This window comes from Hetaerina americana, unplaced genomic scaffold (genome assembly GCF_022747635.1).
Source record: "Hetaerina americana unplaced genomic scaffold, ioHetAmer1.1.p SCAF_3, whole genome shotgun sequence".
Lineage (NCBI taxonomy): Eukaryota > Metazoa > Arthropoda > Insecta > Odonata > Calopterygidae > Hetaerina > Hetaerina americana.
The window spans coordinates 29,105,290-29,121,649 of record NW_027286874.1 but is presented as its reverse complement, the minus strand read 5'-3'; the positions used below and the strand labels follow the sequence as shown (position 1 = coordinate 29,121,649).

The following is a 16,360-nucleotide window of genomic DNA, read 5'->3' as shown; positions in this document are numbered from 1 at the left end:
AGATCAGAACTAGAAGCGGTCAGATAGAGAAAAAGATGTACAGTGGGTATACCCGGTTGGCACATCACTCTGTGATGTTTTTCTTAGCACATGCAAACCCCCTGTATTCACCACGGAAAGTTTACTGTGCGTTCACAACTTGTGACAGCACTTTCGCGGGGGGAGCGATCAGTCAAACATCAGAAGACTTTATGAACTCAGTGCATATTGCAAGGAGAAGATTATGGCAGAGTTTCTATTAAGGAGGGCGCACGGGAAGCATGCAAACCTTGGACTTATTTTAATGGGGGTTAGGAGGGAAAATATGCAATTGAAAGTAGTTGCGTGAAGTTGGCAATGCTGGTTTTGCCCCCTCTCAAGGCTTTCGCCTTGGTTACATAGATACCTCTTGATCTCTTCCATACAAATCTTGTTTTTGTTTACATTATCTCTATACTAATGAATCCTAAATCTGACTAAACATGATTAAAACTACGGGCCATAGGTATTAATTGAGATTTAATTGTTTGCAGTTAGCTGGATTGATAAATCATTTCTGAGCTCTATCGTTTTTTTCGAGATCAACTGCATGTAGATGCTTAAGTCGTCCATCACCGTGTTTAATATTACGTTTTACATTATATTAAATTGGAAAATGAGTATGGCTTCAACAAAGATATCAAGTTACTATGAGCCTAATCATTCTTCGGTGATGACACGGGTAAAATGCACAAAGGTCCTTTGGTATGGCACCCAGTGTTGAAAGAATGCAAAATTATAATTTTAGTATCATTTTCATGACATCAAGTTCATATCAATTTAAAATCAATCAGCATTTTCACGTGCGAGTGATGGCCTTGATCCGCGTGCCCCCGCTAGGGTTCGGTTACCCCCGTTGTACAGGAATCCAGCATCGACTCAATCTACTAGAGCACAAGGCGCCAAGGCATCACATCCGACGGATGAAGTTCTGCACTCGGAAGTGCTCTTTCTATACATGCCGCACATGTAGGGTTCGCAGTACTGTGAAAAAGTCGTGGTTGAAATTCGACCTCACGTGATGGAAAGAGAGGAGAGCATTTGAAACATCCCGTAAGTGCGTTGTGTCTCCCTTGAGGAGTGGTGAGCCGATTTCGTGAAAAGTCAGAAATAGGATACGAAAAGAAAACTTAACAGTTGGACTTCTTTAGTATTAATTCTGGAAGTATAATTCTTCATCTACCTTGTCAGAAGTTTAACTGGGGATGAAATAATTTTTATTGACATCAAACAAAGGATAGCTCAAGCTAAGGAAGCGTTCATGTAGAAGAGGCAACCACACAGTTCAAAGAACCTGAGGTTGCAACCAAGGAAGCAGTTCGTATGGAGCAGGGCACTCTATGGATCAGCTACATGAAACATTGGATAATTGGACCAGAGAAATATACAAATTTTTGACTCAAGCTACCGGAGGAGAATGACGAAGATTAAATGGACAGTCAAAGCGAGGAACGAAGAAATATATTGAAGAAGAGAAAAGGACAACATGGAGAACTCAACGACAAAGAGAATAAGATGGGTTGAACTCACCATGAGACTCAATGGATTAGTTGGAAACGTAATATAGGATTGAAGAAAAGGTGTCGTGAGGGAGGACAAGAGATAAATAAATAGGATAAAGAAGAAGGGCGTGAAACAGAAAAGCTATCAGGTGGTGACGGATTGGACACTAAATAGAGAAAAATATAGGGCTGCAGTATACTGATCTTAGGATTGAAATATTGATTGTATTTTAAAACCCGTTTGCTGTAATACTTTGTTAGGCTGGTTGGTATATTGCGACGCTCTCTCATGATAACTTTAATAAATTTTCATATTAACAGAAATTCTTGTTATTTCAATTTGTGTATGCAGGTGAGATATGTCGTAAAAAACAAGTATATATTCAATTTATATATACAATACTTGTATATATTAATTGAAAATGCTTTCATTTTCCCATTTCTTCATTTTTAAGGTTGTTCCCTGGGGTCATACTTAAGGGAGGAGCAATGTTTATAAGGGGATAGGGGTTTGAAAATTTTTGTAAGGGGAGTGACAAATTTTTAGGAAGCCTCACGGTATAAGAAATTTAAGGAAATCAATACGATTTCGGAGAGGTGTGTACATATTAATGATACAATTTTGCATTTCTTTGTGGAGAAATAATAAGAATATTTCCAGTGGGATTAAGAGATGAATATTTACAATAGGCATAAGGTCAACGCGTAGTTCTTCGTGTAACGGACCTCATAGTAATAAGTTAATATAATTTATTCCAGATTAGATACAAAAGAGTAATGATGACCTTTTTCTGCATTAATATAAGAAATAATACTATTGGATCTGCGAAAGTGACAATTAATAAATATTTTCGTATCTTACCATAGCCATGTCGTTGCCCATTGTGGTTGGAGTTATGTTGAGTAGTCTTTCCTTTAAAGTTAATTTTTCGATCTGATAGAAGGTCTAAGCCCCTATTTAGCCGTAATAACAAATTCAGATAAGAATTATTCATAGTTGAATGTTACTCTAATTTGTACATTTTATTGCAGATTACATATTTATTTGTTCTCCTAAAAGTGAGGAGTAAAAACGATTCATTCCAGGAGTACACGTTTCGGCAGTCAAAAGTTGCCTACATGAAATCACTGTATTGAATAAGCTGGTCTGTCATCAATGTAGGTTCTCGAGAGTCCTATTGTACAATTAAGATGAAGCGAAGTCGTAGCCCTAGTTGCCTTCCTAGGCAAGAACTTGAAACAGGGCACAGGGAAACTCTCGAACGGTCTAGTTACTTTAAAGATAAAGTTTGATATGAAATCAATTTCCTGGCGGGGTGCGTTTCGAGGGAATGCTCCAGTTTTACAGCGGATGGAACGTACACACCACCCCCTTGTTCTCTTTGTGTGACCCAATACATTTGTCGCGGGTGGCCTGAGGGTGTCGGTGGTGGGGAGGGAGGAAGAATGGAGGTTTGGGGAGCGTTGGGTTCAAGGGGGAGGGGAGCTGTGCAAGAGGTGACGACGGAGGAGCCCAGGATTGTGTGTATGTGTGTGTGACCTGACGTCTTTTCCACCCAGCCTCCCCGTTTTATGGCCCCCAGGGCTGAATGCTTCCAGTGGCATTTCAAACACTCCGCCGGCCTCGAGTCGGACATCCCTGACGACTCGACGGTGCGAAGGGCAACTTTCATCCCCCTCCATCGACTCGCCAATTAAATCCTCCCAACAACTGTGTCACGACTGCATATTCAATAGGTCCAAGGCTGTCGAACGGTTTCCTTCGAATTTGCTCGCATGTCCGCGGCACTCGCAGGACTCCGGTTTTTTTTATCTTCTATCTCCCCTCGCGTCGCATGCATTAGCCTACCCCGTCTCCCCACCGATCCATCAACAGGTGTCGCCCTTCGCCCTTAAAGGGTCTTTGCCAGAACCTTCCCCTCGCCCACCTTCTCTGACCCCCTTGGGCAGGCCCCCCTCCCTCCGAGAGTCCTGCGCCCTCCTCCCCGCCACGCCCTCTCCTCCTCACCCACACCCGCCGACCTCGCCCACCCTCGACCCCTCACCCATGTCCTCTTCCCAGTCCACCACCATACACGCACAAAGGTTGTGGCCACCACGATGGCCTCACACATGTTTCATCTCTCCGAGAGATTTCTTTTCTCTTCCAACATGAGCAATATGCATCATTTCCGTAGCTCAAATCTGGGCGTGTGACGCCGTTGAATTTTGACTCTGTCATTTCCTTCTCCGAGAAACAACTCTTTTTTTATTTCTCCGGAGACATGATTGTGTCGTGGTAGTTTTTTTCTCTTCCTTCTCATCGAGTCTCGAACATGACGATGCGCGTAAAATGAAGAACGCAATTCTTGTTCGCATGGCTATTCCAATCCACCTCTCCTCCCTGGGTTTGGGCGTGACGGAAACCGGTGTCCCAGTGTTATTAAAAAAAATTCCATAGTCCGTCCGTCTGTCCCTTCCCTTCGTCTCGCCCTGTTTTCCCAACAAACCTCCTCTCCCCCCCCCCCCCCTTCTAACCCTCCCTCTCCCAAACACACCTTGAGTCACACCGACCTCCCCCTCACCCCCCCAACAGACATCTCTTCCCCCTCCGCCCCCCTTATCCGTGCCACCGACCCCCACCCCCCTCGACGGTGACGCCCCCTCACCCTCCCGCATCTTCCGCCATCGATCGCTCTCCTCCCCCCCTCCTCCTCCCTCCCATCCACCCCCTCCTCCGACCCCCCTTCCCTCCTCACCTCTCCGCCCTTGCCATCTCTTCGACCCTCGGACCGAGCAAACATGGCGCTGGACTTCGCCGCTACGTACAAAGTCCTCGTCCTCGGAGATTCTAACGTAGGGAAGACCTGCATCGTTCACAGATACTGCGACGAACGGTATTACGACACGTACATCTCAACGATCGGTGAGTGCTGTGGGTTCCGCCGTCCCAGGGCTCTCGAATCAGGGAGGGACCGTGGTGCGAATTCCCCGAGAATGGCCCTTTCCTCCCGATACCCTTGTATGTCTCTCCCTTGTGAGCTTTCGTGAGTGATTCGGGACCATGCCGTGTAGAGTAGACGCTCGTGCAAATTTTCATGCTAGAGTAAGTTTTTTTCTGCGTGCACGTAAACAAATTTTTTCTATGTGTGCGGTTGTATGTGTGTGTTTATTTGTTTGGGGACGTTATCTTATCATGCTTCCCGGTACTCGTTGATGAAATCAAGCGCGGTCCTCATTCTGGGTTGGGGGACTGTTTGTGTAAATTATGAGATTGGATCCGTGGTTAAGGCAGGTGTGCATATACACATACATTGCTCCCTTGAGAGTAACGGGTATTCCCCGACTGTCATGGTCCAATCGATTCCCCGATACCATAAGTGCTGTTTTTATTACTCGGGGTGATTTCCAATATTCCGAAGGGTCGAATAGATAGAATGTGAATTCTTAATTCATGAATTGATGTGTGCACATTTTTTGATCTCCATGGGAGGGGATGGTGGGTTCTCCATAATGATATCAGGGTATTGAATTATTTAGAACATTCTTTCCATGGCACTACTAAGTTTCGTTGTTTATTTCGTCTCTCCCGTTGCAGGAATCGACTTCAAGCAGAAAATAATCAACCTGGATGGGATACCCATTAAGCTGCAAATATGGTAAGGATCCTTTGACGTATGTCACCAATCTTGAGGTCCCGGTGTAAGCGAAGTACCCGCTCGTCTGCTCAGGCGCCCTCGAATTGAAGTTCCTCGCGCTGACAATTGAATCCGAATCGACAAGTTTCGCCGTTACGCTCTGGATTTACACCCCCCTTTGATGATACAACTGTACCGCGATGACCTCGTTCTGTTCCAAAATGAGCATTAACTGGAGAGTCTAGTCCCAAGATCGGATAAAGTTTCTTGCAGCATTTCTACTAACGAAGAATTCTCATGCCAAAAAAATTAACTGCGCACTTGATATCCCTCCCCATTAATATTTTATAACCCTTATATATTCTATGCATATGCTTAACACCATTATACATGAGATTTCTTATCTTATATTTTATCACTGTCCTCCAACCTCCTCCCAAATTTTCAATTCCAAGTATGTACTTTGTCATGTTACATCTCTTCTTCAGGGTTTTACCCTGATTTGTGATGTCAGCGGAAGCGTAGTCATCGTAGTAGTTTTTTTTCTTGTTCATATTGAAAAAGTATTCACAGAAAATATATATTGAACTCATACTTTAAATGTCTTAGTTTAAACGTAATGAAAGACATCATGGATAAGTCCCTGTAACAATTCAGTTTATTGCGAAAATTCGTAAGGTTCCAGATCCTGAGCCTGGAGAACTGTTGTTTTAGCGAATGAAAATTCAATTTTCTTACGGTGCATAAAGGCTTATCGTTCAAAGAGATCGTACTTTACTGTGATTACACGTTTTTGCAAAAAAATTGTAAAAAAAACTACCCTAATAGTTGTCTACGTCATACTTTTTCATGTAAATGCTTTAAACGACATTATTTACCCTGTTTTAACCTCTTACAGCGGTCAGAAAACGATCCATTTCAGTAAATGTGATTTGCTATAATGATCAATCTCATGTACATAACCGTGAAGCGAGTTTGACGGCGCTAGGAGAAGTATTTCCTTAATTTATTTTACAGTTAAGCTATAACAGCTTGGTAATAGTGACGTATCTTAAGATGAGTGAACCTCTCCTGAACCCTGATAGCACTGCAAGAAACCGGCCTCTTGTATGCAAGGTACTAGCAGGAAGAATGACTGTGCGGCCCACTATAGACGTGACAAAAATACACATTTGCACGACTTAGTCGGCCACATTTTTAATCGGGCAAATATTTCAGCATATAACTCGGAATAGAAGCCTTTTGTATTCTACATAGCGCTCCTGGTTGTTCATATGCCACTGACATCCGAGAGGTCTTCTCATGTCATCGGGTTTCCCCAGGGCCGAGATGTCGGAGTAAACACAGTGACCGTGACCAAGACGGAACTCGAACCTTTAGCTATTTCTACAAATCCATATTTTGTGAATTTAGTGAGCAAAAGGCTGGCGAACTTAATGGTAAAGGATCTTCTAGACTTAATCTCATTTTGAGAAAAAAATGAGGACGACTATCCACCTCTCTTTAGTCTCCTTTCAGCTTAAGTAAATGAAAGAGATAACAATGGATTCACATCATGGTGGATTAACTTTGTGCTAAGTATTGTTTTATTATTTTAAAAAAATACCTGAAGTGGAATTCTCTGGGATCGTAGTACGATTTAATTTACACGAAATATTTATTTTCTATCCTTTAATAAAAAATGTTACTTACTAATGTACTCGTATATCACGATCATTAGAAAATCTCGTTTAAACCGCCTAATAGTCATTATTCTATTTTATTTCGTCAGTTAATATGTGTGTTAACGTTAACCAAAATACTCTCATTATGATTAGAAATATTTAAATTGACGAATTTCTGTTGGGAAAGTGGAAATTATTTTAGATGAAGAAAAAACCCTTATAGCAGAGCAGATAACATAGTAAATCAACGGCCTTGTTCCATATCATCAAAATCGACTGCAAGTCGACAGTATTCCAGCAAACTCAGCCCGTCTTTTCCTATACATATCTAGACGTATCCTATTCAATCCCTAATTTATTTTTATGGTGCCTTTTGTAAATCTAATCAATAAGAAATTGTTGCTAATGTAAAAAATTGTAATCATGAAATGTGATTTTCAACCGTTCCAAGTAGATTCCTGTCTTCAATTGTCTTTTTAGTCTAATGCTATAAACTAATTGCCAATTTCGAGCAATCATTCTTGTACATCACTTAATGAACGTTATTTAAGCCTATATTTATTAAATCAAGAGCGATACAGTTTCTGAATGTATTTTAAGTTGAGAGTAACAATATTAGAGCCGTGTGCCTGAGAGACTTTTTGTGATTAGCTGATTCTGGGAACGCATTCAATAATGCTTGCATTAGATAGAAGGCATATATTACTTGCATCTGGAATACATGATTCTAAGCGCCTGGAAAAGTTGAGCCTGGTATTGAGATGAAGAAAATTAAAGCAAAAGTGCGGTGTTGATTGCTCGAGAAATGGTAACATGCTTTTTGATTATTTTTTACTCATGGATTTTCTGGGTACCTCCGTTGATGAAATTTTACCGGTTCATTGTGTTATTTTTTATAGATATATACATATTATCCGACATGTGGAAGGTAAAAATTCCAAATAATATAAAAAATAAAATGTACAAGTTTAATACTATTTATTGCGGAACTCAAGGTCGTATTTAATAATCTACAGGCATTAATTATATATAAAATTCTCACGCGAATACTTTGTGTGACATTTGTTTCAACTGATGTCGATTTGTTGCTGAATTAGGCCAAAACGCAGCGATTGTTATGCATTCAGGAAGTCATGCCCTATGGGTTAGAATGTGAACTTTTATGTAACTAAATTTAATTACACATCTCAGTTTGTCACGCGCCTTTAAGGAAATCCATGCGCCAAGATGATACCATGTAAATGTTGCCTCCCTAACTTATTAGAACTACTTCGATCTTTCAAAGCTGAATAATAGCAAATTTTGATGTATTTTCTAACATGTAACCAAATATTTCTCGATCTGTTGAACTTCCGAAAAACATAGTCGCCTTCCGATAAATTGTGATATCGTTCTCGAAGTGGGAGATCAGGACAGTAAAAAAATACCTCCTCGCTTTAGTAATACATTTTTTTGTTGACGTCCTCCACAACTGCCAATTGGAAACCCAGTAGGATTTCGCTTGGAACAGGTGTGCCTGAGGCAAGGAGGTATTAGAGCTAACAATATCCTGCTGCCCATAAGTAAAATTCGAATGAGGGTTTAATTTCAGATAGAGGCGAAAACCTTTCCCGTCGGGTCAGCAATTAATTTCATTTCCTGAATAGGTATATCGACACTTTCAAAAGAGCAAGTGGGCGCATCTGCGGTGAATAATAATAGTGGTAGTATATTTGAGAACTTATTTTTCGCTTCATTGAATCCTCTCCTAACTTCCCAAACGTCCCAAACTTCTCCTAACACTTCTCGCTCATTAGGGACACCGCGGGCCAGGAGAGGTTCCGGACGCTGACCACCGCTTACTACCGGGGTGCTATGGGAATCATTCTGATGTACGACGTGACCAGCATGGACTCCTTCAACCACCTCTCCTATTGGCTACGCAACATAGAGGAGGTGAGGCCCAACACCAACAGCGGCCGCCATCGCCTGCTATGTGAGTCTTAGCGTCGGTTCCACTCCATCACGAGCTGCCCCGGAGAGGACGAACAGAGAGCAACATGGCACTCTCAAAACAAATCAGCCTTGCGTGGAAATTCGGTGGAAAAAAACGAAAGCAACGGATACTAGGGTTGATATCTAAAATAATTTGATTTTACAAAGATATTCCCGATCAAGGTACCTCAATGCCACATGTTGCATTATCTCCAACCTTCGAGGTCTGTCATGGGATTCATAATTAAATTTTCTATTTTTTGTCGTAGTGAACTCTAATCCTAAAGTCTCCTGCGAATATATTTTCTACCTTGTAATAACTTGTGATTCCAACTCCATATATTACCCAACTCCAAATCAAGTACTTCAAAAACTGTCAATCGACATATTTCAAAAACGTTTTTCTAACTCTAGTCTACAAGGCAAACTATTTCTTTGTGGGCGCTGTCGTCCAGGTATAATGGATTAGTATGCAGTCATGCAATTTTTCCTTTTTCTTTAAGAAATTTATTCTCCAACACGTAAAATAAATTTATATTTATATATCATCGATTTTACATATCATATTTTATTGCATTCGAAAAATTATTGAAGTTGCGCAACATAAAGTTTGTCTGGTAAACTCGGGTCGAATACGACCTGCAACAGATTTTTAAGCGTTTCCACGAAACGTTACTAACGTTCATGCCGTTTTACTGTACAACCACAGTAAGTTATAGCCGTTATCCGGTATTTTCAGGAAGAGGAAGAAACACCCAAAGGCATTAAACTGTTTTGCGTTTTTATTATAATTTTTTATTTTTTCCCCACTTTTTTTATTTTTAAACAATTACACAAATACAAGTTCTTGGAAACATCGTGACTGCCTAAAAATCCTACAGGTTTAATTTTCCTTTCCTTCTCCGGGAAATAGAACTGTGTATTAATAGACTGAATACAAACAGCACCGTTTTGGATGACTTGCGCTGCCTAGGTTGAAACCAACCTCCGGTATTAACATTAAAAATATTGCTTAACACTTATCTTCCCAATATTGCTTATTTTTAATACATGTCTAAAAGGTTGACAGTTCGAGCAATTTCTATGATAAAATACAATAATTCACATTATAGTGCATGAAAAGTATACGCCGAGGGAATATTTATTATTCCCAATGCCCGTATACTGAGCACTTAGTATTTATTAAGTGCTTTTACTTTGATTTGTTTAATGATAGCACATTAGTTAACCTTCCGATGAAATTATTTGTACAGTGATATTATGTTCGATTAATTTACAAGTCGCAATGAATAACCTGAAATACCTACATCTGCTGACATTAGGTGGGTTTCATATTTTTTCTTCCACGTTCTTTTACCGAAAAGAGATATCGCTATTAAATCGCTACACCATGAATCTCCCTGCAGTAACCATATCTTCGACCTATTAATGTTTATTTACACATTGACACACTTGGTGAAGCTATATCACTTCAATATTTTTACGAGTAGTCCACCGATCAAGATAGGTTTTGATGGATCCAATGCCTAAGTCCTGCTGAATTTCTACGCCCCACCTAATATGACTATAAATAAATACTCTTAATAAAACCTGGAATGTAATAAACCATTCTTTAACACCAAATACTTTCCGCCCCCCTTCTTTCGGTCCTGAATGTTAATTCTCTTCAATCCTCTCACTCGTTTAGCCTATATTCGCTCCTCTATCAGCATCTAGTCTGCTGCATTGCCTCCGATTATGCCCTGCATCCATTTTTCCTGCTTTCTTTGAATTTCTCCAAAAAAATTCTCTCCCCTCCTAACGGACTCATTTCAGAGGTATCTCCACATTTTCAATTTAATCCAGATATTTTGTCCAAGAGGAGATGTGAAATATTTTTTACACGATTTCATATTCTACTATATTCTCCGTCGATAATATAATATTCTGGCTATAATTAGTAGGTGTAATGGTTTCGAATGCGGCAGTATCAAGTGCCAAGTTCAGTCGGCATTTGTTATGCATCGAAAAAATTTAATAGACTTATTAAGTACCGTAAAAAGAAGAGAAATTCTGAATTTTTTATTGATTGATTATTTCATCTTTCATACTAGAAAGAAAGACTTGTACTTTTCCACAGATTTTATTGTATGGTACATGGTGTGGTTCCACGAAGTGAAGCCTGAAACAATAGAATATATTTCTTCTTCAGTTAAACCTAAACTACTTACGATGCCCATTATCTCTGGAGTAAAATGTTCCAATAACGTTTCTTGATGAGACATGTAAGTGCGCTCTCGTTATTCCCGCGAAAAAAGAATATTATAATGACTAGAATAGCATATCTCTATCAATTGACTAATAATTTAAAATCGTACTCAGCTTATTTGGTTATTTTCGATTTCCCGTACAATTTCTGAAGACCTGCTCCTTATTTGCTTTACAGACACAGCTTTATTTCCAATGAGTCTTTTGCACTATTTCACATATGTTCCTAAACTAGGCTAAATCGAAGACTTCCATGGTTTGTTTGTACTCAGTAATGTAGTCTGTCGTTTCTATCACTTTTCCTATAATTCTCAATTTTCCAAGTAAATAGAGATGAAATCCTTGGCAATATAAAGTGTATTAATATAAAGGTATGAACTGAAGTACAGCTCAATCTGATTTTCTCCAATAACAGTAAACATTTAGAAAGAAGTGAAAAAATTTGGATGCGTTAACTTTTCCACTGTTCGAGTTTTCTGCATGATAAGAATAATTATTTTCCGTGCCGCATGAAAAAAATGTTGCATTTCCCTGAACACTTACTAATCCCCCCTAATCCATACCAATAAGTTTTATTGTGTTTTGACCTCTATATTCAGGAGTACATACGTGCATTGTCTGAAGATTTTTCCTAATCGCGAAGGATTTTTTTTCTCTTGAAGAATGCGAAGCAACCTAAAAGAATTGGCAACTTACACTTCGATGAAATGTTAACAGCACATATTTAAACGACCTAGGATATTAAAAGACTTGAACTCGTATTGAGGAAAATGTAGTTGGATTTTTAAGACATTAGTGGAGGCTAAATTCTTTTATTTTGAAAAGACCTTCAGATTCAGTAATCACTTCAGTTGCCACAAAATTTATTTCGATGTGACGATGCGTCATCATCTGCAGTCGTTCGTGAAACATCCTGGTGATTAGACATCACCCACGGCAAATTCTCTCTATAAACCGTGTATCCTGGGTGGCATACATTATGTTGTGAGGGTGGCAGATGTAATTAGGCGTTCAAGCTGGCACCACCACTTCTCTCGCTGATTTTCGTTTTCGTCATTGATTAGAAACGCGTTATTAAACAGATACTTTGAGATTAATTTATTTATCATTTTTCAAAATTTCATGTTATGAAAATTTTGAAAAACTTTCATGGGAATAATTACCACCACACCTATTGAACATTTTGCAGGATTAATGGAATGGAGTTAATATTCTGATAAAATGGCAGGGAAAAATATTTTTCTCCGTAGGTCATCATATTCAGTAATGAAAAGTCTCATCAGTGTCTAGTGATAATTCATTGCCGCATTTTTTATAGCCATATAAAAGCCACAAAAGACCATTTGTAGATTTCTTGTCTTCTACTATAAAACTGTTGATTGATATTTCTACCGTATGGTGTGCCAATCTAGAATCTTAAAGAAAATTACTCAACTTTGATACTTGCTTTATGTTACCTATATTCGGCTGAGGTATTTTAGATTAAGAGTTTTTAATGGGGTTGAAGCATTTCTTAATGTTTAAATGAAAAAATTATTTTACTCTTCGCAGTTTAAATTTATTTAAACCACACAATGTTTTTCAATACTTAATAACACTTTCTAAGTATTGTTTTTCTTCAATTTACTCAAGCACATGGAATATTAATATGAAGAATATTATATTACATGATCCCGAGTATGGCATCTATTCATTGTTTTGAATGCACAATTATTTAATATCCATAAAAATTATTTTAACAATAATAGCTCCACATCATCCAATTTTCGAAGTCCCATATTTTTTATTTAAAAAATACCCTAGCCCTTTTTACTTGTAACACCTTTGATTGCGATGGTCGTTGAATAAGTCCTTCTGACAAAATAGAATAACAATTATTTTGAGTAGATCTTCTTTTAGCTCGATACACTTTTCCCGGCCTTTCTTCAACTTCTTTAACCCGTCCAAAAAGTAGGATTTCGGAGGGTCCTCAAAATAGGCATCTTCTTTTGTGATGACCTCCTCGTTCGACGTGAATCGTTTTCCGCCGAGAGATTTTTTCAAGTTTGGAAATCAAAAAAGTCACTGGAGACCAAATATGATGAATACGGTGGATATTGTAATAATAGGAACTTAAATTCCATAATTTTCGCCATCAAAACTGCGCAGGTGAGGACCCGTGAATTGTCTTGATGGATGAGATTTTTTTGCCAAATGAAGGCGTTTTTTCTTGATTTCTTCTCTCAACCGGTGAAATAACGACGCACAATACTCTTCCAAGTGTTTTTTGTCCCTTTTGCAAGTAATCGATGTAGATGATTCCGCGTGCATTCTAGAAAACTGTGGCCATCACTTTGTCGGCCGATTTCACAGTCTGCGCCTTCTTCAAAGATAGACCGCCTTTAGAAATATAGTGTATCGACTGTTCCTTTGTCTCAGGAGTGTAGTTGTGTTTCGTCCACAATTATGTATCGACGGAAAAACTCGTCAGAATTGCGAGGGAAAAGTGCCATACCAGCTTCCGAATCGACCGTACGATTGCGTTTATTCTCCACTGAGAAAAAACGCGGCACCCATCATGCCGAGATTTTTTTATCCACTTTTTCGTGCAAAATGAACAACATTGTACCTGACGATATGCCTATGGCCTGAACTATTTCGCGAACGTCGATCACTCAAAAACATATTGTGAATGTTGTTTCGGAAGAAGTCACTTCCACTGGACGACCCGAACCATGTTCATAATTTGTGGATGTAATGCCACGTTTTAACTCATTTACCCAATTGTAAACATTCACAGTAGTAGATCTGCTATGAACCTTATCCAACTCAGCTTCGATCTCTTTCGGTTTAAAGCCTTTTAAATTTAAGTGCTTAGTCAGCACACGAAACTCATTTTGTTCATTTTGCTAAATAAACAAAAGTTTGTTGCTTCTATCAACTATATAATTTTAGCCACATGTAGGATGTAGCTGAAGCTACAGTAACAGTCTAGCGAGAGATGAAACTTGCAAAAAGCAAAACTTTTCCGATACTGCAAGTGCCATCACTTGGATTTTCAAAGGAGTTATTGTATGACTCATTAATTATTTACCATTAAATATAATTTTTAATTTTTAAAAATTTGATAATTCCATGTCCATTCTAGATGTATCTATTGATGGTAGGTTTTTGGGTGATCCCTACTGACTTTGCCTGTTGCACATTACGAGGACATCTTTTTGCTTACCTTACATTATATACTTCTTCATCACTTCCATCTGCCTTAATGCTGTCTAAAAAGTCTATTTGCTTCTTACCTCCACCCAATCCCTCTGACTTTTTTGGATTTCCCCAGCAACTTCATCTCTTTTCCTACCGTATTCCGAAGTTCACCATTTATTTATATATACGCTAATTGGTTTTCATTTTAGGTGCATTTCACATAACATATAATCAAACTGCATGATTCTAATGTTAATTAAATGCAGTTAATCAGATTTTTATCCATGGAGTGAATTGAAAAGATTCCTTGTTCTCAGGAACATTCTTATGAAAGAAAACTTCAAAATTATTAAAAAATATTGAAATCAGATAGTTTAGCATGAGTCATGAAATAAAATAAAACCCTTCTTTGTGTACATATCATTAACTCCTAATTAAAACTATTAATACACATATTTCTCCTCTTTATTATGGAATCTAATACACCCAGCATGGTCAATCTAAAGAAGCATTTTCTAAAATCAAGATAAAATACTTTAGTGAGTTTTACAAATATGTGTCTTTAATTTTCAAAGAATAAATGATTTCCGTCTTTAAATTTGCAAATAAGTATGACCCAAAATATATTCAATCTATCGATTATTAGTTTAATTTATTTTATACAATCTCAGCCCTTCCTTATCTCCTCCTCTCTGTAGAATGCATCACCTGAAGTGATCAAAGTCCTGGTAGGAAATAAGAGTGATGCCATTCCACAGCGAGCAGTAGAAGCAGAAAGAGGAAGAAAGGTAAGAACTGTTTATCCAATGAATAAAATATGTTCAGGGTCTTACCAGGCAGGTTTGTTGCTGCATGGGTGCAAATTTCTGGTGGTATTACATTTTAAGTGGAGAAACGGGGTGATGCAATAACAGAATTTTTCAGTGTTTCTAATTGGAGCACAGAGAATGCATAAATTTAACCATTGTTACCCTTGGAATTATTATATAAGATATAATTTTACAGATGGCTGGTTCAAATAGAGCTGCATCTTTCTCTGCAGCCTAGGTTTAATACACTCTCTTATAGGGCAACTAATACTATGTAGTGAGACGGATGGAAGTGGGCATTTGATAGACATAATAAAAAGTGTTGCTCAGTACCCAGCATAACAATCCCTGGGACAATGAAAATATTAATTCTTACATATTCTTCTGGAGCCTGATTCCATAGAAAAGTGTTGATTCTGAAGTTCAAAATGTATTTCACCATATTCTTGTAATTTCAAATGCTCCACCCTTGGAATATGTACCGTATTTTCCCATCGATAACATACACCTTATGTATAACGTGCACCCAGAACTTTGTGTCATGTTTTATCATGAATTTGTATAGATACCGTGCGCTCAAGGCTTCATATTTTAGTTATCTTGAGTGTGTATAGATGCCATGCATCTGTATATGCATATATATATATATATATATATATATATATATATATATATATATATATATATATATATATATATATATAAATTGTGTATAGTGTGTGTAAAATACATCTATATCGGATGTATGTGTGTAAAAATACGTCTGTTTGGATTTTTTCAATTTTTATTACATAACATGCATCGTCATATTTTTCGATTATTTGAACATTTTTGTACAGGTAACGCATGTGTCATCAATGGGGAAAGACGTTATTTTATAAATAGTTGTAAAGTTACCATTGATATGTCTAGAATACTAGCCCATTCAATCAAACTTGCCCTCTTATAAAAAATATCAGTGTTTTTGGAGGTGAATTCAATTCCATCAATAACTGAAACATGAAACTGTTATTTTATTGCTGATAAGTTTAAAATTCTGGTGTCAACCTTAGGACTGTTAACTTATCCACTAATAAGATTAAGAAACAAACCTTAAGGCTAACATTAAAATATGGAAGGTACTTGTGAAAATTTTAATCCCTTATCACCCTGCAAAAATAAAAATAATATAAAATTAGTCACTAAAATCTGTCTCTTGTACAAAGATGAAGAGATAATGTTTTACTTTTAAAGAGATATCCAGATTCAACTAAACATTTATACAAGCTTCCATTCAGTAATGAAAAATAACCAAATGAAAAACCTATCTTGAAAAAGGTCCTGAATGAGTTAGTAAAAATTATTTG

At 38.0% G+C, this 16,360-nt stretch overlaps 1 protein-coding gene across 2 annotated transcripts in view; it reads left to right on the top strand.

The window, feature by feature from the left end:
- The window catches only part of RabX4 (RAS oncogene family member RabX4), a 33,284-nt gene that overhangs the window by 9,483 nt on the left and 7,441 nt on the right, over positions 1–16,360 (top strand). The window contains exons 1-4 of one of the 2 annotated variants that reach the window (XM_071588036.1): positions 4,292–4,425; positions 5,098–5,158; positions 8,598–8,736; positions 14,904–14,993. In XM_071588036.1, the coding sequence (XP_071444137.1) occupies positions 4,302–4,425; positions 5,098–5,158; positions 8,598–8,736; positions 14,904–14,993 (414 nt within the window). In that variant the 5' untranslated portion in view covers positions 4,292–4,301. Of the gene's footprint in view, positions 1–4,291; positions 4,426–5,097; positions 5,159–8,597; positions 8,737–14,903; positions 14,994–16,360 lie in introns of those variants that run through there. The other variant, XM_071588035.1, reaches the window with a different exon arrangement.